Below are 21,226 nucleotides of genomic sequence, written 5' to 3' on the forward strand. Positions count from 1 at the left end.
TCAGTTACAAAACACATTGTAATGAACAGTTAGCAAATAACTAATTAAATGCCAAGATACTATTTTTTTAATACAATCTGTCTCTGAATTTAATACAAATAAATGAAATTATTTTGGCTGACATGGGATCTTTTAATCATAATGAATAACAGAACATGTTAATTCACCTTTAGCGGAGTACCAATCTGTTAATTAGATTTCTTTTAATTGGATTGGAGGATCCCCATTAGTTCCACATCTAATGAACAGAGTTTGTTGTGTTTTAATGATCTTGGCAATAAGGAACGAGCACAGTGGCGTCAGGATCAGTCAGAGTTTGGTCATGGGTATGTGAAGGCTGTTCCACGGGCCCATCCATAATTCTTCCTCATCCGAATGCGTCCTGTCGCTCGGGCACTCTAATGGCTCTCTCATAACAAGTCCGCCGTCGTCGTCACTGCTGTCTACCTTTGACTCTCTCTCACCTTCTTTCAACTCGTCTCTCTCTGCCGAGCCCTGAGGCTCCTCTGTGCCGCCTTGCTCCACTTTCTGAACATTTGATCTGGATGCTACACTTTCAGGGCCCGTGTTGCTGGTGCTGGTTGACCCTAAAGAAATGCTGGATTGTCGAGTGTCAAACACCTTTTTGTTGTTGTCGGTGTTAGAGAAAGTGGACAATGCAGGGCCGGCCGTTGCCGGGCCTTTGAAAGTGCTCAGCGTGTGGCACCTGCCGTCTGGTGTCGTTCTGGGGCTGTTCAGAGGCACCCTCTCCTCCAGCGTGGCAGCCATTTTGTCTAGTTTTTTAAAGTGCTTGGCCAGCCGTGAACTGAAGATAGGGGAGGTGAGCTTGAGATTGTTGTTGGTGGTGGTGGTGGTGGTGGTGGTGTGCGTGGGACCTGTAGCATTTACTGTACGCCGGGTGCGGATGATGGAGCCATTCTGGGCCACGTAGATGCTTCCGTTAACGTTCACGTGGCTGTTGTGGGTGGAGGACAGGCGGCTGCGTTGGGTTTCCGACATGCTGTCCTCACCAGTGGAGCTGGTCTCGTACTCACGGTCGAACACCAACTTGATCCGACGCTTTCTGCCGCCCTGCTGGAAAAACATACAAACAACATATTAAACTACTGACATTCAAAGGCTGTTCATGTAGCAATCTATATCAGCTATGTGCAGCTAGTGTGCAATTTAGTGGGCTCTACAGGCAGAGGAGTATAGCATTAAACCCTTCATATTAAAATTTGTTTTATTGTCTTTAGCCTACCCTTTACTCTGTTTTTAATGCCTAACCTTAACCAGACGTTTTATATTCCAGATCCATTAAAATAAAAACTTAACAGTGCATAAAAACACAACACAACAGCACATGGTGTCAGGGGGACTCAAACCCTAGACTCCAGAGTGAAAGCTGCATGTATTGCCACCATATCGAGCCTCTGAAGGATAAAGGCTTAAGAATTTGGATGAATCTGTATGAAGTGTCCCTTTAGGAGTTAATGTAAGCAGTTTAAACTGACCGTGAGACAGATTACATCAACTACTCAGGGAGGAACCTGTAGCTTTTCTGAGTCGTGACTACAATAGAAAGTTTTTATCAATAGAGGTCAGAATGTAATTTCAGACTATTTTAATTTACTTTCTATTTCATTAGATGTTTGCCCACTAAATTCAGGAAATAGAGAAGCACATGCACTCAGTGCAAACACAAAGACAGGCTGTGCAGCAGCTCTGTTTACTCCAGACTTCTCCTAAAATGCATTTATACAGTATATGTATATATATATATACGTGTGTATATATATATATATATATATATATATATATACAAATATATATTGATCGCCACATTGGATATAGCCTTTTATTCTATAAAACATTATGCGACAGCACAACAGCCTCTTTGCTAGATTAGAGTCAACACTGCTGTGCACACACTGCTCTGGAAGCAGGAGATGGCTGTTGTGAAATAACACTCATGTGCTATTACACGATGTAACTCCCACAGTTATTCCTTTAGCCTTGATAGTATGGAAGAATACAAAGAAACCCTCCCCTCAGTGACAGACACAGAAAAGACTAATGAAAAAACTCAGAGAGGTCAGTGAATAACAATCTGTGAGCTGCAGCAGAGAAATAATCAGCTGGAAGTGCAGAGAAGTCTGTAAACCCGACCACGACTCCCAGAGACAGGCTGAGATAGGCTGATTGGAAAAAAGGGGGATTAAAGTTACAAGCAAAAAAAGAAGCCATGAAAAGAGACACTGAGAGGGCAGCAGAGGACATGCAGGCGATTTAACCTGCTGTGAATGTAAATCACACCAAACATGGAAAAAAGAGAGATTACAGCAATAAATTCCACTCAGGTAATGACTGCACACCCCGTCCAGCCAGCTTCACCAAGACCTTACTGAATCAAAGAACTGAATCTTTGAGGAGGGGGCTGAGGTCTCATCTGCATTTCAATCAGCCGACTCATTCTCTTCTTCATCTTCTTCTCCATCATGGCCGCTGCTTTTCTCCTCTTCCTCGGTGTCCTCCATGATGGGCGACAAGTCCTCAGAGGTGTCGACCATCCCCGAGCTGATGTCTGATTTGGTGCGGCTGGAGGCTCGCCTGCTCCCTGTGCTTGTCATCTCTTCCTCCTCTTCCTCACTCTCCTCGCTCTCCTGCTCTGTTGTTTCATGTGAAGAACGCAAGTGTCTAGAAGTTTTGGGCCTAGAATTTATAGCAGTTTTGGAGCTGCTGCTTCGTCTGCTGGCACTCTTGAAGTTATTTATTTTACTGTTTCTTCTCGCAGAAGTTTTGTTTGTTTTTGAGTGTTTTCCGCTCGACTCTTCCCTCTCTTCCTCACTCTCTAACCCTGACTCCTCTTCAGACTCAGAACCCTCCTCATCCTGGCTTCCCTCTTCGGTTCTTTCAGTCTCTGTATCTGACTCGGGCCTGCTTTGCTCTGCTGAGGTGGGGCTGCTTGTGTCTGACAGAGACTCTTTGCTGCCACTTCCTGTTTCTGAATCGCTGTCAGGAAAGCGTTTTTCCCGTCCCCTCCGTCCCTCACTGTAGCTGTTCTCCCACCTCCTACTCCTCTCCTCTGCTGTGGCTCTCTCAGACACTGATGCAGAGACACTCATATCGCCTATGGAGCCATACATCTTCCTACTGTTCTCCTCCCAGCTTTTACCGTGGCTCCACTGTTCATCTCCTACCCTAGCGGGTCCCTGGAGCCTTCTGGCTAAGGAGATAAGACTAAGGGCCTCGCTCAGCTTTTGTTTCATTGTTGGGGGTTTGCTTGTTTCAATGGACGTCTGGAAATAACTGCCATCGATGACCAAGCTGCCGTCCAGGCCGATAGCTCGGCCAGTGGACAACAAGCCAGGGAGCTCTCCCCTGTGCTCTGGCCTGATGCCTTCCCTGTCTCCAACTGCATTCCTCACCCCATTGTTTGTCACACCTCCTCTGTAGCCTGCCTCGAATGTTTCCATTCCTCCCCTTTCCCTCCCTTTCTCTGTTGTTTCATCTCTTCCTCCCCCTTTGTTGTCTCTTCTCTCTGCCTCCTCTGCTCCCTCTCCTTCCCTGCCTCTGCCCGCCTCTTCTATTGGTCTGATTTTGGCTTTGCTCCACGGTGGGTGGATGGCAGGAGGCTGTCCCGACGTTTTGCCCGCAGAGGACATCAGCGTACTCGCTCTCATCACGGCCTTCAGTCTGGCCGCTGCACTCGAGCTCTTGGGTTTAACGTTTGCACCACCCTCTTGTTTTGTGTCCCCCTCTGTTCTGTGAGGCCCAGGGGGCTTTCTTGGGGGCGGAATGGGTGGAGGCCTGGGCTGGAGGTAGGCAGCGTGTGGGGCTAGTCTGTCTCCTTGAAACTGTCTCCTCACCTGTTGTCATGGTGACATTAGTCCAAAAACAAAGTAAAATATATAAAAAAGAGTTTGAAATGCAACTAAATGACATACTTTTCCACAAAGTGAACGGGATACTTTTGAGTTGTTTTTATGGTATTTTTCTGTGTGTACCTCTCCATCAGACTCCTGTGGGCTGTAATAGTAGCTGCCGTCATCGTCGACAACAACCTCTCCATATTCATCATAGAGGCCAGAGGGGGAGATCAGCTTCCTACGACTACCATACTGAGGAAGGTCATATCTGGATGGAGAAAATAAAAGACAAAAATCACAGGTGAGCAGCCTGTGCAGAGCATAATTTTACAGCTAATAATTCTTTTTTGTTTGTCATAACAATGAATGAAAGGAAACTATTGTGCAGTAAGTAAAGACCGGAGAGACGGAAAGCTGCTTCCAACAAAACCGACACATTTGGCTAATGCTTATCCACCGCCACTAAAAGCAATAACACATAGGTTCACTCTAATGATAAGCAGTGTCTAATGACTTGCCTAAGCAAAGCTGCCTTAATCAAAAAAGAAGCATTTTGTTGCCAGGAGACATTTTGTTAGCAGAAAACACTGGAATCGATTTTCCTGCCTTTTGTCTGTCTTTGTTGCCTGTTGCCGGGAGCGTTGCCTGACTCTGGCCAAAAAAGCACTGTGTTGTGTATCACCACTTGGGCTCTGTGCCCTGCAGCAAGCAACTCAGAGAGCCAGTGGGTCAAAAAAGCACATCAAGGCTATCCTGAAAACAATATGTCCCAGTGAGATCAAAGTAACAAATCTACTCTAAGTCCTCTGGCTCTGATACTTGTACAGACGGAAAAGTTGCCTCATGTAATCATTCTGCTTACAGTCAACCGACGGGAGACATGGCCCTCCCATTACATTAAGTAGCCAAGTAATAAACAAATGGACGTGGATGACAGATGGGTGTGGGTGAGAGAAAAGGGAGGTAGGGCAGCGTTAAGATGAAGAAGAGGAAAGAATAATGAGTCAAAATAATTATATCTAATTTATACAGTTTACAAAATATCTTCTGATGTTATTAATCTGCAGACCATGCAATCTTTCTTTCCTCTTCTTTAACTTTTACATTAACACCACTCCATTGCCTAATGTCACCATTAGGGGGCAGTCAGGGATTTGTGTTTCTGCAGCTCTGAGTCTGCACAAAAAAAGGACCTAGCTTTACAAATAATAAATCATCACATTTATGCATTTAAAATGATCTGTAAAAAAATAGAATAAAAATATTAATTGGAAGAACATTTTCCAGCATTTATTTTTTTAATTAAAGCTTTAAAAAAATGCCCTACTCTGATAAAACTGCTTTGAATAACTTTTCCAAAAATGAATAATGTCTTGAAGATTGACAGTTCTGGTAGCAGAGGACAGGGGTAGGCTACTGGCTGAAGGTTAGATTGTCTCTATGAAAGCTGTCATACTTTGATTTCTGTTCAATGTGTGTATTTAATGTGCAGACATTATTATTTATTTGCTCATGGACTTCACTCTCCATCTGATCTGATCATGTCATAATGTCATCATCCTATATACCTACCAGCTACATAGCAGTCACACTGATCATCACCCACGTCAACAACCATTTTAAAAAAGCCAGATTTAATCCCTTGTTTGCTCCATGGCTTGCATTGGTTTAGTATTTCACTCTTGACTTGAGGGCAACAGGAATTTAGCTCGTTTTGTTGTATTTAATTTTTTTTTGCACATGCAGGCATCATAACATCAAACCTGAGCAACAAATGGTTCAAGTTATTTTCTGCATCTGTATAAATCCAATCAGAGTCTTGCCAGTGGCAGATGGCTCCATTCCCACATGCAGAGAAAATCCCATTTTAGTCTCATCTTTTGAAGCAGATGAAAGCAAAGGTCAAAAGGTTGTGAACCCTGTTTGCAGACAATTTCCAACAGGGTTACAATAGATGTTATATCTCTATATGTGTCCTGTAACAGCTGTTGTCTCTACTTAATGAGAATATGTTGGTATACACTTTTCTTTTGTCTTTTATTTACAACTGAAACAAACAAAGTGTTTAAATCTCTGTCCCACAGGGTCACAAAGTCTGATTTCCTGATCCTGCATACGTAAAAGAGTCAGACATGAGTTTGTAGATGTTGCTCTAAGCCACCAGCATCTGGCCCATTGTCTGCTTCCACGGCTGGCTGCCTGATTAGCTGCTACAGTACTGCAAAGCAAGGCAGAGAGAATTAGCTCTGTGTGTGTGTGTGTATGTGTGTGTGTGAAAGAACGAGTGATTGTATGAGTGAGTGAATGAACGTGTTTGCCACGGGAGAATTTATGCGTGTGCGTCTTCTACTGTGTGTGAGTGTAGGTGGGTGTATGAAATTCGAGTTCCCGAGAGACGGCTGCTAAAATTATAAAAATTACACAATGCACCACAGATGGCAGGCTGTGTGCAACACACACATACACAAGGCTTCCTCAGCGCACACACATGAACAAAATCACTGACTTCACCTCTACTGACTTCCTGTACTTCAATAATATATGAAGCGTCCATGAGTGGGACGGCTGGTGTGAGGGCGGTCGTCAGTGTCATCTTTCTACAGTAGCCAACACACTGTGTGACTGATGGAATCAGCTTGATGTAAAAGCAGCTGCTGTGTGGCTGACATGAGGCTCAGCTGGACAAAGTGCACACAGCAAAGTCCGGACTTGTGTAGGAGGAATTATGTTTGGCAAATTTTGTTGTAGTTGAACCCTGTCTGTGACAGCCGGTGGTCAAAGGTCAGAGATAAAACACAGAGGCCTGTACTCCCTGCCTGCAGGCTCTCATCCAATGAGTGGTAAACAAAACGTACGGTATTGTTTTTTTTATAATTCTTGTTATAAATCGTACAGTTAGACCAGAGATTTGTAGGATATCCGGCAAGTAGCAAGTCCTTACCAGTTAATTAAAGGCACCCTGTTAAAGTCAAACACAAGGACTCAATGTAAATGAGCTTTTCCAACACAATATTCAATGATAAGTCAAAACACTGAACGCCTACCTACAGTATGCTCTGCCTCTAAAGCAGCATTGTGATGTCAGACATTAGCAGCAGGTCAGCTTTGTTAGCTTTAGGCAACAAAGCTACTTGGTCGGGTTCAGGAAAAGATTATTAAACACACGTTAAACACGTGCTGTAAGGCCGCTTTCGACATTTTACACGCACTTTTTGTGACCGCTGAAGTATTTTCCATAGACAAAATATTGACAAACAATTTGATTCCACCTAAACTCCCAGTTAATACAAGTACAGGCAAAGAGGCAAGGTGGTTGTAAAAACACAGAAGCGGAAAGTTTACAAGACTCAGTCATTACAGTGTTTCTGCTGTAAAGTTGGACATTTTAACACTGGCACAAAAATGAGGCCCTGACTCACTTTTGGAGCCTGCTCCCAGAGCACACACATAGTATATCATAACATTTTAATGAGCATGTATATAGATAGATTTGTACTAACCCGTGGTCGTAGTTGTAATAATCTTGTGTGTAGTAGTCCTGGCCAGGGTCGATGCCAGATTCCATTGATAACTCCTGTATGATTGACAGATCATTATTAGCAGCGTTCCATGCTGAACACAGAAAGATAAATCCAGGTGCACAGACACACAGCGAATACACTCACTGCACTTAACACACACTAGTAGGGAAGCCTTGAGAAAGGAGAGAGACAGATACCTCTGGCCTGAGCAGGGAAGGTCGGAGAAGCTGCTGTGTCTGCCAGAGGGAAAGAGAAGCAGTGAAGGACAAGACAAATAGAAGAAGTTCAGATGTCTCCAGCAGAATTGTGCACATCTATTTCTGAAATGTAAAATCAATACCTGATGTGCCCAGTTCAATATCTCTATAATGCAACGGTTCGTGTGTGTTTTCATTTCATGTTGTCAATCAGTTCAGGAAAAGGGGTGGGTATTGCTTTTTACCCCAAAAATCTTTTCACTGCTTATTACATTCATATCTGCACCAGCACCACATGCAGCCATGCAGAGCAGTCAATTATGTGCTGTGTGTATAATACACTGTAACAGTGATGGATAGGTCTGTCTGAGGCAGACAGCTCTCATTACATGCATGTACAGTTTAACTGTTTGGGTGATTAAACAGAAAGTTTGTGACATTTCTGGTTTGATCCATGCATCAAACAGAAAAAGTAAGAAGAAGAGCTGAAAGCAGTTTAAAAACACACACACATGCAGAACAGTCAGGAAACAGAGACCTACCTCATGCTGTCCATACCCACGCCTGGAAGATTAAAGAAAGAAACATTACCAAGGAATCCTGTTATTAATGCAATAAATGATGGCAGACTACAGGAGTGAGTACACCAAACGCTTCTAAAATATCTTATGTTTGGTGGAAACTAACCCGAAGAGAAAGCCCTATATAAGTGTGTATGGGATTGAAATATCTTTAATCTGTTGTTTTATTTGGGTAAATACTTAATTATAGCATTACTATTCACATCTCATTTACAACCCAAATTGGCTCATTTGTTGTTGAGATAGCTGTAAATGGTGTATGTCAATAATACAATTATATTTCAGCTAATGTATAATTTGTGAGTAGTGGGAGGGACCCAGCATGGATCTGATAATGTGTTTCTCCATTAACAATCTGTGCACTGAAAGAAAAAAAAGAAACAATCCAATCTGACATCATCCGTCATCTTTGTTTTTGTGAAAATTAAAAAAAGTTCCGACGTCTATTTAAACCTTGTGATTTTGAATAAATGTGAGGAAATTAAAAGATTACTCTGGAATTTAATAGAAAGTTCAAGTTGTGAGAAACATCATATAACTCAGATGCATGGAAATTCAGCAGCGAGTCTGCTGTGATCACAGTTACAGAAATGTTTTTGAACTAATTCCCAGTGAATTTCACTGTTGTGGTTTTAAATTGAGAGTTTACAGTCAAGCAGAACAGGTTTCATCAGCAATCGTTTCTTCGTCATTTCAGTAATTGTTATCATTTGTATGCTTCTGCAGAGGAAAATTCTGTCTTAATGTTTCACCACTTTCTCTGAGAGGAGGTTCTCAATGATTTCCCACAACCTTCAAGCCACCCATCTCCACATCAAGTGAAGACTGAAAAACAAACACATCCCTAAGAGGATGCTCTCAAGTGCTTGTCAGAGAGGTGTAATTATGTCAGCAGGGTTGTCTGCAGTTGTGGATTTAATCTTCATGGCTGCCTGTGGCCTGTCCTTACAGTTATATTTTAATGATAAAAATGTTTATGTGGATACGCCTCCACAGGTTCATGGCTGTTTTATTTTAACAACATGCTGCAGCCACTGACATTAAAACAAAAAACTATGGACAAACTATGTGTAGAACTACAAGTGCTGTTTGGAGTCCTTGTGGGAGGCTCCGAGTGTCCCCATGTTGGCGGCGTCACTGTCCTCCTGAACTGAATACAGACAAAGAGGTGGCGAGTGGCGCTGAGGCGGGCATGGAATCGCTCAGGCAAGAGGCCCATCCTGTGCCTGTCTCTCAAAACAGTCAAGCCCATAAGACTGGCGCTTGGCTGACATTCCAAGTTGGATATATGCTAGTTGCAGTTTGAAATTTTCTTGGAAAAATGACAAATCTCCATGTGAAGTTGCCAGACAACAGTTCATGCTAAGCTAAGTTAAGCTAAGCTAAGCTAAGCTAATAAGTCTGCTGGCTCTAGCAGCGTGAATCTTTACAACTCTCTGCCACCTCCCTCTCTCCAATCCTGACAACAATAAGCTTATAAGAAGGAAAATAATACTTGCAATGTCAACAAACATGCAATTGATTTCAACACATATCCGCATGGATCCACCCTGCAGTCAAGTTGATGACAGTGTGAACAACAGCTTAATATTGTCTACAGTACTGTGAAATTAATACTTACTGTTGTGAGAGAACAAACTTCAAACAACCAGACAAAGAAAAAAGTGAGAAACAACAATTACCAAGAGAGCTGATGGATTAAGACTCAAAAAAAGGCGACACATTGCTGGGATGTTAAAAAAAAAGCAGTGGGGGGAAAGCCACAGAAAGAAATAACAAAGAAAAACAGCCAATAACCTCTCCGTCCATGTGTCTTAACTATGTTGCCACAGAATGTAGTGTTGTGTGAAACCAAGGTAATGAGCTGGTGAAATGAAGATGTATCACAGAGCAACAAATGGAGACATTTAGAGGACACGTCTGATTCTCCTCTCTGCACAAACACAAATATACTATTCAACCATTTGAGCATGCCAATTGTGCCCTTTAAACACACACTCAGAGCAAAAATTGTAGCCTTTTATTTAGTATTAAAATGCTTTAGAAAGACAGGATTACGGGTTAAATATGGAGGTGTGGAAGGCTGGGTGAGGAGTACCCACGGACATATGAGTGGATGGAAAGACAAGGCTGTGAATGAATGGAAGGATTAATGGATGAAAGCACAGTGGTTTTTTTTTGGGTCATGTGACCCTCTGCCTCCAGATTTTAGCTGCTATAACAGCAGCACAGTGTGTAGTGTAATCCGTGTGAAGATAAGTCCGTCTTTGTGCCCTTGTTGCTCTGACAGACACGTTATTAGTTCCTCTGTACACAAAAAAACACACAGACGGGCTATCTGATCTGCACAGCACGCACAAACATACACACGTCTGACATGATTGACTCTCGCTATTTGTGTCCCCTCCACCTTGTTTGAGGAGAAATATTATTAGGCCTTAAAGAACAGACTATAACAACCTTGTCTCCTGTTTTCTTGCTACGTTTTGTCTCACTTGATTCTAACAGAGCTACTGTAGCTGCCTCGCCCTTTTACATCATGACTCCTCCAGTCGTTTGTTGCTTCCTTTTTCCTCCAACTACTTCAACCTTCTCTCATGGTGAGAGCATGTTATGGAGAAAATAGCTTCAAAAACAACCACGTCTCTTCACATTTCCCGAGAAAGAGAAAGAACATAATAAGAATTAAAAGCAGTTGTATGTGCTTTTTACATTGTGCGTCCAAATAAATAAAAACGTTGGCCATTTGTGCCACAGGTTGGAAATATCCTCATCAAATTCAATCCCTGCTCCTTCACTACATGTCATTCCCCTTGCTATTTCCTCTGCTCCTTTCCAATAAAAGCAAAAAACATGACGTGTTTGTTTACAACAACATATTATTATTTCCATTGCTGTATCCAGTGGCTATTTGCTGCTTCAATGACACAGACCTCCCCTGATAATCACTGCTGCAGCGAGCATCAAACCTCTGAGTTTACAATTACAGCCCCCCCCGTCCTGTACCACTGTTTCACAATTCAATTTAAAATGAATGTTGAAAACAGTACATATTCCCACAGATGTCACAAGGTGTCTGTTCTCCAGCAAAAAAAGCACACAATAAGAACTAAAGGAGTGAAAACAGAATCTGACTGAGGCTATAAAGATGGGTGTGTGTGTTAGAGAGAGACAGTGTGTGTATATGCGTAATGACATGCAGCACACTTGAGGTTGAAAGCTAATCTTGACATAAAACATTTCCAACCCAGTCAGCTGAATCAGTAGCACTGCCTGAGTTTAATGCTGCTGTGTATTGGGTGTGTGTGTGTGTGTGTGTGTGTGCATTTTCCTGGAGTGGCGATTAATGTGGAGGTTCTTGTGTGAATGTATAGTTTTGGGAGTACAGAGCCTTTTATAAAACCACATCTTGACAACATGAGTGTTTATAGCTGGATCAGTTCTGTGTGCAAAGAAAAATTGTGGTGTAAAATTACAGCACTGGAGGATAAAACAATATCCTCCTGAATCTGGAATCTGATGGTGTAAAGTCCCTCATAATGTAAAGATACAACCACTGGGGTTTGTTTCATTTGCAAGCCAATTGCACACATGATATTATTCTTGTGGAACAGATGAGATTGTGTCATTGTAATGACAAAGAGCGTCTGGAGACAACTTGTTGAAGATTTGCAGCAGGTGGAGCAACAATCTCACTACCTACACTCACTTGTTTAATTAGATTCACACCTATAATTAAGGGCATGAACACTTTGAGCGACAGGTGTGTGCTGTCTATTATTACCACCCACTAGCTCCTGTTGAACTTAACCCCTTTGCCTATATTTGGATTAACTGTGAGTTAGGCTCACTTTTTTTAGAAAAGCCATGGTTGACATTGAAGCTTTGTCCATCTTTATTTAATGTCTGTGGCATCACCTCATTCATATTCTAAAGATGTCAGACACAGTGCCCATTAGTACCTGTGTGTATTTCTTCTGCACAATTTCATCATTAAAAAACAGCTGCACATACTGTACACCTTCATTTGCTCTGACATGCCCGTGGCATGTCTGCCTCACTTCTGCTCCACCCTGAGGCATTTTAAAGGGAAAGAAGCTGTTATTATGCATGGCAATCACATGAAACTGGAGTTTTTAACTGAGACCAAACTAACTACTTAGCATCACTGAGAGGGAATATTTCTAAACGATGCACTAGGATACTTTTATTTGGTAAATAAATTAAAAAAAACCCGTCTTGGACACTTGTTAGCACCACATATTTTATTGAGAAGACATCTCATGTTATTGGCCTTTTTGAATTCATTTTCATATTAAATACCCAAAAAGGGAGACTTCATTAAAATCTAAAAGCATCTAGTAAATGTTCCAAAAAAATAATTGTGAATATTGTGAATAAAAATTATATTATTTCTACATATTAACACACATCTCCTTGAGAAAGCAAACCTCATGGCCTTGTGGAAAAAGACAATTCAGGACTCGTGGAAGCACGGACAATGTGAGCCCAGAGGTGGTGGAGAAGATGCTAATTAGCTAATGACAGCAATGGAAATGAGGATTAATTAGCAGAGGAGGAGAACAACAGAAGGAGCTATGAATCAACAAGTGGACTACAGCAAAATATGAGGACAAGCTACCAACTAAATGAGTCTGACTGAAAGCTCAACAGACACAAAGACATGTTGATGTCCGTAGTTTGACACTGTATGATCATTTGGTATAAACAGAAAAAAGCATCTGTCTTATGTATTTCCCTCCACATTCTCCCTCAACGCAGCCCTGCAACAGCTTGATTATCCGTCCATCCAGCCAGCCATCAGGTTAGCACTAATAACAAGCAGAGGCAATCATGTTAGCAAATTCCTTAGCTTCACATCATTTTCCCAACTTGTCATTTGATCATCTACCCTGTGGAGTAAACTCATTTTATCCATTTATATTTGTTCTTGTGGTCATGGTTGAAAGCAAGTGCGTAGACCGAGAATACACAACTGAACAACAATGATTGTAGCTGAAATACTGGTGCAAAAAATAGAATACATGCCAGGCTGAATTAGCTCCTATTCCCTGTAAACATCAAGCCATGTTCATGTTTGACAGCACAATATAATTGGAAAACAATTTAGGAATATGGAATTTCCAAGGAGACGGGGATGAAATGATGCACAGTGACTCAAATTAACAACCAAAATGTAAATATGCCTGCAGAAGCAGCCCACTGATAGGACAGATAGAATACATAACTGTACAAGAAAAAAAATGTTAGAGCACTTGGTATCTACAGTAGAGAGAATATTGATCAAAAATGGAGATTAAAAACTCAATGCAACAGTGATTACTGTAAAAGCAGAAATACTGTAGCAAAACTATCCATACAAAGAATCAATGTCCAGTAAAGTTCAGTCCAAGTTGGCAGAATTGACTCCTCTCTTCTCAGAATCGATACATCTGTAATTAGATTATTTAGAAGTTCAGAGGAAAGCTAAGACCAAGCTGAACTTTAGATCAGCTTGTTTGTCAACAGCAATGCGTCCAGTCAAATTTCATTGAGAAAGACACACACTGTGGCTGACTGATAATTTGCTTGGTGACAGGTTGTGTAATTTAGATGCCACAGAGTAAAAGGACACGTTTCACTAGTCTCGATGATCTCCTCTGTTCGTGGCATCAGTGTAGGAGACATTTATCTTCTGCTCAGTGAATCTGGATGTGTCTGCTGGAGGAGCTCAGCTGCTGAATGTGTCTGCGTTGATCCCCCTCTGTGGGCTTTCCATGTCAAGGCTAGAGCATTGTGGACTGAGAGGGGAATCGTTTCTCAAGCTCCTCCACAATGGAGTTCATGTTTGGGTTGGGCTGAATCTGTGGAGGTGGTGGATCTCCACCTCCTTCAGCTCCTTCTCCTCCAGCTCCTTCTCTACCTTCCTCCCCTGCCTCTACTCCTCCTCCTCCTCCTCCTAACACATCCAAGGAGTCCAGAGAATCGAGCGAATCCATGGAAGCTCTGCTCTTCATGACCTTTTTGAGTGGGATCTGCTTCTGGTCTATCTGGCTGAACATGTTGGCCACAGACTTCTCGATGTCTGCGATGTTTTGGATGTTCTTCAGGATTCCTTTCAGCTCTTTTCGAGGAGGTTCGGGTTCAACGGGGAGGGGCGGCGGCGGTGGACGGAGAGACACCGGGCGCAGGGTGGGCGCCTCTGAGAGCGACGGGAGGACAAAGGTGGACGGATGCAGGAGTGAGGGTGATAAAGGGGGAGGAAGAGGTGGAGGTGGTGGGGGTGGAGGAGGAGGTGGAGGTGGAGGATGCTTGTCTGTATGGTTGGAGTGAGAAGAAGCTGGAGGAGGAGGGGGAGGAGGAGGAGGGGAGGGAGGGTGATGTAGAGGGGGAGATGAAGGAGGAAGAGGAGCAGAGATGGGAGGAGGAGGTGGAGGAGGTGGAGGTGATGGAGGACATGGAGGTGGTGGTGGAGGCATTGAAGGAGGATCGGGGATAATCTCTACATGGACCTGCAGTCTGTCATCTCCACCCTGACCTCCTGTTAGATTTGCGCCAAAGCGCCGCAGCACAGGAGGAGTTGGCTTGTGACTTGGTGGAGGGGTCGCTCCGTCACTGGGAGTGATAATGATACTCGGGGGAGCCTCTTTAGTCACAGGGATGCTGTCGGTGGGGGTTTGCTTCTGATGCTGTGGAGACTCTGGGAAAACAGAGAGCAGAATGTCGGGGGACAAAGACCCTCTGGAGTCTCTGTTTTGCCGTTGCCTCATTTCCTGCAGTGCCTGTTGCTCAAACTGTCGGGCTTGTTCTTTCACTGTCAGCTTGGGCTCCAGACTCGGGCTTCCCATTAAGTCTGAATCCAGTCCACGGTCAAAGCCTGAATCCAGACCTGCATCTTTACTCTCCTTGAATTCAGCCTTCAGGAGCTCCAGCTCCCACTGCACAGGATCCATGATCACTTGCCTCCTCAAGGCATCATACATGTCTCTTCGATGTAACCTTGATGGGAGAGTCCAGCTGTGTCCTACTCCTGATCCCCACCCGCTATCGCTGCCGCTGTACCCAACAAACCCCATATCACATCCAGGAGAGCTGAGCCTCAGCCAGGCCTCTCGTAGGCCTTTCCTGGAAGGAGAGAAATTTCCAAGTAGATCCTTTCGTCTCTGGCTTCTTCCAAGAGTTTCTGGACTACTTAAGGTACCATCCTCATGGTAGATGGGATTTTTGATGGTCAGGGGGTTTTCATCAGAAAGAAAGGTGATATTGGACTCGGACTTGGGGAGGTTGTTGAGCACCCCTCCATTGGCAATGCACTGACGATGGGCGGCGATTGCTCGTGTGGCAAAATCCGAGATCAGACGTTGGCGGTCACTTTCGTCCAAACTGCCACGACTCCCACTGCCACCACCACCAGCACCAGCACCAGCACCACCACCACCACTGTTTGACCGGCTGGTACATGAATGAATGGGGAAAAAAATGAGACAGAAAATGGAATGTAACAAAAGAAATACAGATACAATGTAAGAAAGACAAGAAATAATGAACAAGAAAGATGAAGCTAAATGAAATGGAAGAGGGAGATGGGGACTGAATGAAGTTTAAATAAAAGAAGGGTGAGGCAGAGAATAATAAAATGAAATGTTTTACAAAGGGGTGTGACAGCAAGAGGATAGAAGAAGAATAGTATAGTAGAAAGGCAGAAGACTGAGGCTTCACAGTAAGAGATTAATGAATGGGAAGAAGAGAAGCCAGGAGAGATGTTTTTTGTGCTGTTTTTACAAGAAGAACGAGGGAGACGGCGCTAAAGGATTTGTGATACAGAAGAAAGGGATACTACTGCAGGATGACTACAGAGCAAACAATCACGCATCTGCCAGGGGAGGGATAAACAACTGTTTCAAAGAGTCCTGGGAGTATGCAGATTTCAACAACAAAGGCCTTTAGATACTATTCACGCCCTGACTGTTGATTGATACCTTTAAATCCTATAGTCCTTATAGAACAAATCTAATTTTGGCTAATAGTATGTTGATGTGGTGCATTACACTCACGTCACTAAGCAGCAATTTTTGCACTTACCTGGTTACCACTGTTAGTGTTCATCATCCGACACATTTTTACTGAGTCAGTTATTTATATTTGTTGAGACCCCAAAAACACAGGGCCTGAAATACTGTCATAATTATTTAATGGCTGAAATCAATAGTGAAATCAATTGGCTGTGAAGAAAGTCTGCAGACTCTTTGCACCAGAGCTCATGGCTGGCGAGGTCTATGTTGAAGCACCCATACAAAGACACTGATTTTCTAAAACCCACACGTTAATCAGTCAGCAACAGCTCTACCAGCCTAGCACACACAGAGAACAACAGTAATAATGACCCACAACTACAGACACAAAACACGAGCAACAAACTCTTGTCAAAGCGCTAAAAACTAATCAACAGGTGTTAGGGCTTAGTACTCACTTTTGACTATTAGCCATGGATGATAGAAGAAGACAGAAAAAGTACATTTGTCTCACAAACTTTGAGTTTGTTCTCTAAACATAAAAATAAACTTCCTTTAGATACATTGCAAAATAAATATTTTTAAAGCCTAAAATGCAAATATATAAATAATATATTTTACATTATTTTTTTTTTCTATGAGAGATGATCAATAAGTTCATGGCCTGTGGAAGGAAGAGTGTGGAGTTCAGCTCAAGTGGTTCTCCAGAAAGTTTTTAATATAAAGTGTTACTGTCTAAGCTGCTTTCTACTCTTTGTTGCATACAAAACACTTTTATTCTACACTTAAGTGAACGTATTTCTAAGAACTGTGAAAAGACGGTTTCCCCATCTGGCCAGCACAAGAGATGGCAGTAACATGTGCTGCATTACTAAATAATGTGACTCTTTAACATTAAAAGAAGCTCGCTTCATTTAATGCGCTGCTAATAATAAGGCAGAGAACACTTAATTTTTCACAGGTAATTGAAAACAGACATTAAAACCAAAGCCTGTCGAGAGAACAGCCAAGAGTAATTAAAGTAAGAAAGCCTTGAAAATCAGTCTACTGAGTGGTTTGATAATGGACCTTCATTATGAATGTGCAAACTTTGGCACTTTGTAGTTTTACCTGCTACAAGTTGGCAGTGACACAATCTAGACACACACACACACACAAGTATTACACTAGAAATCCCAAACTGCCTTCTTTGCAAACACACGCACAGATAAAAGACCGTCCCAGCACAGTTTATCAATAGAATTAATTATCGCCCAAGGTGGTCTTTATAAATTACGGGCCGCATTTATTTCAATTATCTCATATCCAAGTTCATTTCCGCTCATATTTTTCAGACGACGGCTGACACACACACACAGTTGGAAATCCCTTGTTGTCATTTGGAGATTTTCCCTACCATCTTGCATATGAATTGCTCTCATGTTAATGGGAGTGCAGAGGCATATCAAGGACAGACAGGAAACTGGTGATGCATGTAATGCTGATAAGAATTTCTCTCAACTTCTTCTTAACGCTTCAGTAAGGAATTACAAATGCCTTGAGTGTGTGTGTGTGGTGTTACAGAAACTTTCAGATAAATGTTAATATGCTGTCTACATATAGTCCGGATCAGACTCTCGTTTAACCAAATCAACATGTATCAAGCTTGTTAAAAATTTGCCAGGAGGATAAATTAAACATACAGTTTGCTCAAAGACACACAAACGCAGAGGAGGAATGGTAAGAGGTGAGGAGGATTGTGTGTCCAAGGCCAAGCAGGCAGTAATGGCCTTCAGCACAGATGGGAGACTTAGACAGAATAAATAAAAAGTAAAAGTAATTTCACCATAATCACCAAAAAAACCCTTATCTGCTTTGCCTCAGTGTACTGTCAATGGTCCATAGCGTTATGATTAGCAACGCTAGAATTCTGCAAACAAATAAATTACTTGCATAGAAAACATTCAGAGAAACAATCTGCTGTGTAGGGAGGGTCAGCGTTGGAGGAAACATTCGGAGGTCTTCACTGAAAGCTTGGCGATTTAAGAAAGTGTCTGGAATATAGATTTCCCTTCTGATTACAGTGATTACAGTGTTATTGAAAGGCACCAATTCATGACAGTCTTCAAGTGAAACCTCTCAAAGTGAACGCCGTTGTGCCACAGATTGGTGACCTTGGTTTTATCTTTTGTATGGTGAGGACATTGGTATGCGCTACAACAAATGGAAATACAAAAACTGACAGGGAAAGAGCTGAATGTTGCTGAACTTTGTGAAGAATAAATTGCAGGGTTTATCTATGACTGTTAATGCATTCAGAAATCACAGCTGTGTTTGGTCTGAGTTTGATGTGGGGTTAGAAGGCTCTGCCTGATTAATCCAAGACAGTGTCTTCTCTACATAATGTCAGTGTCTTTGGCCACTGAAAAATGGAGAAAGGAGGAAAGGGGATGTCTCTAGACTACAAAATAATGGCATTCAGAAAAGTCTGAGGAATTTGTAACTTATGGAAAAATGTGAAAAAGCTCAGCCTTCTTTGAGACTACAAGAAGTGTCCTGCATGCAGTATGTGAGCACGGCCGCCTCAGCATTTATCAGTCTGACATGAACCTGGCGCCACACCATGACCAATTAGCGTGATTGCAAATCTTTGTGGGCAAGTATTTAAAAATTGCTTGTTTAACAGGTCGGTCAGTGATGAGGGTGGTTTGTGGGGTTTGTCTGAGACGTGAGGAACAACCATTAAAAGTGGATTTGTTAACTGGAAAGACAAAATAAGGATGTGTTATTAAACTGATTATGACAGTTTACTTACGTATGAGGATACAGTAGGACTACATGCATCTATGTGTACAGTCCTGTCATAAAGCACAACAAGTTTCCACAAGAAAAAATGGAACTTGGAGCTTTACCTAACCTTTTTTCTGCATTAATACTAATTACAAGTGCAGGAGCATCTGTCATGGCTGCAGTTAAAAGTAACCTTAACTTTGACTCTTCTTTGTATTTTAATAAACATGTCAGCAGCAGGGTGGAGAAGGGCAAAATTTATCAGCTCAGAACCAGGGCCAAACCAAAACCACTTTCAAGGACTTGTAAACAAGCGCTTTCACCAGCTCTGAATACCTTTTCTCATACTCCTGCTTTGCACCTTTACACAGTGTACTCATGTTTTCCTGATAGTAGTTTTACACAGTCCTGATTAGTATTACTTTCCATCATGTGTATCTGCAGCCTGAACCACTTCATGTGAACGGAAAGCACTCTGAGCCTGTTGTGTTTATAGAAAGGTGACTTGTTGGACGATGTAATGTTACACACTGGTTGCACATGTGGACATCCCAAAGCTCTCAAAGTGTCACACTGCCAAAGCCTGAAGTTTAACAGCTGTCACAATGTGAGCTAATGCCTCTGCTTTGGCTCATCTGTGTAAAAGCCTCTTTCACACTTCACTTACATGGCGTTGTCACCCAGCTCTTCGTACAGGTTGTTGGCAGTGCCTCCTCCAGGTTTGCCTGTCGGCAGTGCCATCTGGATGCGGGCTGTTTTGGCACATTCTGCTTGACGCCTGGACACAGCAGAGATGAAACACAGAGTTAGAAATCCAACATTGGAGCAAAACCATAGAGCCTTCGGAAGGAGAGCAATGGTCATAATGAGGCAGGGGCGAGTATTAACTTTCTCCTTAGTCTAAAAGGTTAAAGGTTTCACAATCTAATGCCAGTGGGATAGACCTGCCGAGGCCATGTTGATTTGTTAGTTCGAACCTTTACTACCCTGGGTGCAGGAACAAAAGATGCTGTGTATGTGTTCGTTTATGGCTCTGCGTCGAGGCACAATCCATTAAGTGCAACGATAGCCTCAGTCAAATTGACTTAGTGATGTGAACACAGCAAAGTAAAATAAGCAAAACCAGCAAAACCTATCCGCTCACTGATATGAGTGCTCCTCAGATTGCTTTCATACACACACTAATGAAAGCTTCTTTCTTGGACGTCTACATCACCACGTTCTTCAGGACTCCTTTGTTTGATTGTCCCCTTCTGTTCACACTACTTTCTCATCTTATCCATTTTATTGTTCAGTGAAAGTCAACAGATTAATCACAGTGAAAGGTGTTTAAGACAGCCATGACATTAATATTTTATCTTCGGAATATAAAAGCGGTACTCACTCTTTGAATCTGGCGGCGACAGACGCAGCAGATGAGAGAAAAAGAAAGATTAGTGATTATTTCAACCATAAATCTCACAGTACCTCCTGTTGCCTGAGTTTACTTATTATAATTTACAAGCAAAGGCACCCAATTGGTCTTCATTAAAGTCGTTTAACAACAGATACTTGTGATTATCAAGCTAATGATTACTGTCATGTTTTCCTCTTTTCAGATCTCCTCTGCTTGTTATTTGTCTGTTTCTCAGCAGGATGAGAAGCTTGAGAAGCGCGAGACGCTCCCATCCACTTTAAATGTGTGTGAGGTTGTTTGTGTGTGTTTTGGAGAGGAGTGAAATTAATATTATTTCACTGTAGTTAACTAAACAAATGATTGGAACTGGCACTGTGTTCTGAATCATCTGGGGAAGTGATTTTCCCAGGTGATGATGAATTGTCCTAAAGGACGTCCAGTGGGACATACTTTTCCTTAAAAGAGTTAAAGCAAGTATCAAAATAAACACTGTAGACATCACTTGTGAAGTTTTCTCATTGATGTGTGGCTGAGATGTGCTAAGACTGACATGTTTGTTACACTGTTCTTTCCAATCTTCCTTTCCTGTCAGTGGCAGTTAGCTGCAAGTCAGTAAACCACGAACGCAAAGTATGTAATATTAAAAATAATGAGCACTTTAAAAACAGATTACACTTAGTTCCACGTTTTTAACAGGGCTCAGTTACTTCTTGAAACAAGGTAGGTTTTCCAAGTGTTACTCAAGCATGAATACACTGCATTTGTTTGGGACTATTTTCTCCTGTGGATCAATATATGGCAGAAGGACAATGTATCCGAGTCAAAATAAAGTGCAGTGTCCATGTTGGTCTTAATAAAGGGACACGGTCACACAGTGCAAGAATTATATTATACTCCTG

General features: G+C 42.3%; 1 protein-coding gene across 1 annotated transcript in view; it reads right to left on the minus strand.

Annotated features, from left to right (window-relative positions):
- Positions 1–309: 309 nt before the first annotated feature.
- Positions 310–21,226, minus strand: part of LOC114451632 (protocadherin-15-like) — a 109,510-nt gene continuing 88,593 nt past the window's right edge. Inside the window, exons 33-39 of the mRNA XM_028430396.1 lie at positions 20,316–20,324; positions 19,599–19,709; positions 8,112–8,133; positions 7,570–7,608; positions 7,352–7,425; positions 3,990–4,119; positions 310–1,074 (exon numbers count right to left, since the gene is read on the minus strand). Of these exons, the coding sequence (XP_028286197.1) occupies positions 310–1,074; positions 3,990–4,119; positions 7,352–7,425; positions 7,570–7,608; positions 8,112–8,133; positions 19,599–19,709; positions 20,316–20,324 (1,150 nt within the window). The remainder of the gene's footprint in view (positions 1,075–3,989; positions 4,120–7,351; positions 7,426–7,569; positions 7,609–8,111; positions 8,134–19,598; positions 19,710–20,315; positions 20,325–21,226) is intronic.

This window comes from Parambassis ranga, chromosome 19 (assembly GCF_900634625.1).
Source record: "Parambassis ranga chromosome 19, fParRan2.1, whole genome shotgun sequence".
NCBI classification, from domain to species: domain Eukaryota; kingdom Metazoa; phylum Chordata; class Actinopteri; family Ambassidae; genus Parambassis; species Parambassis ranga.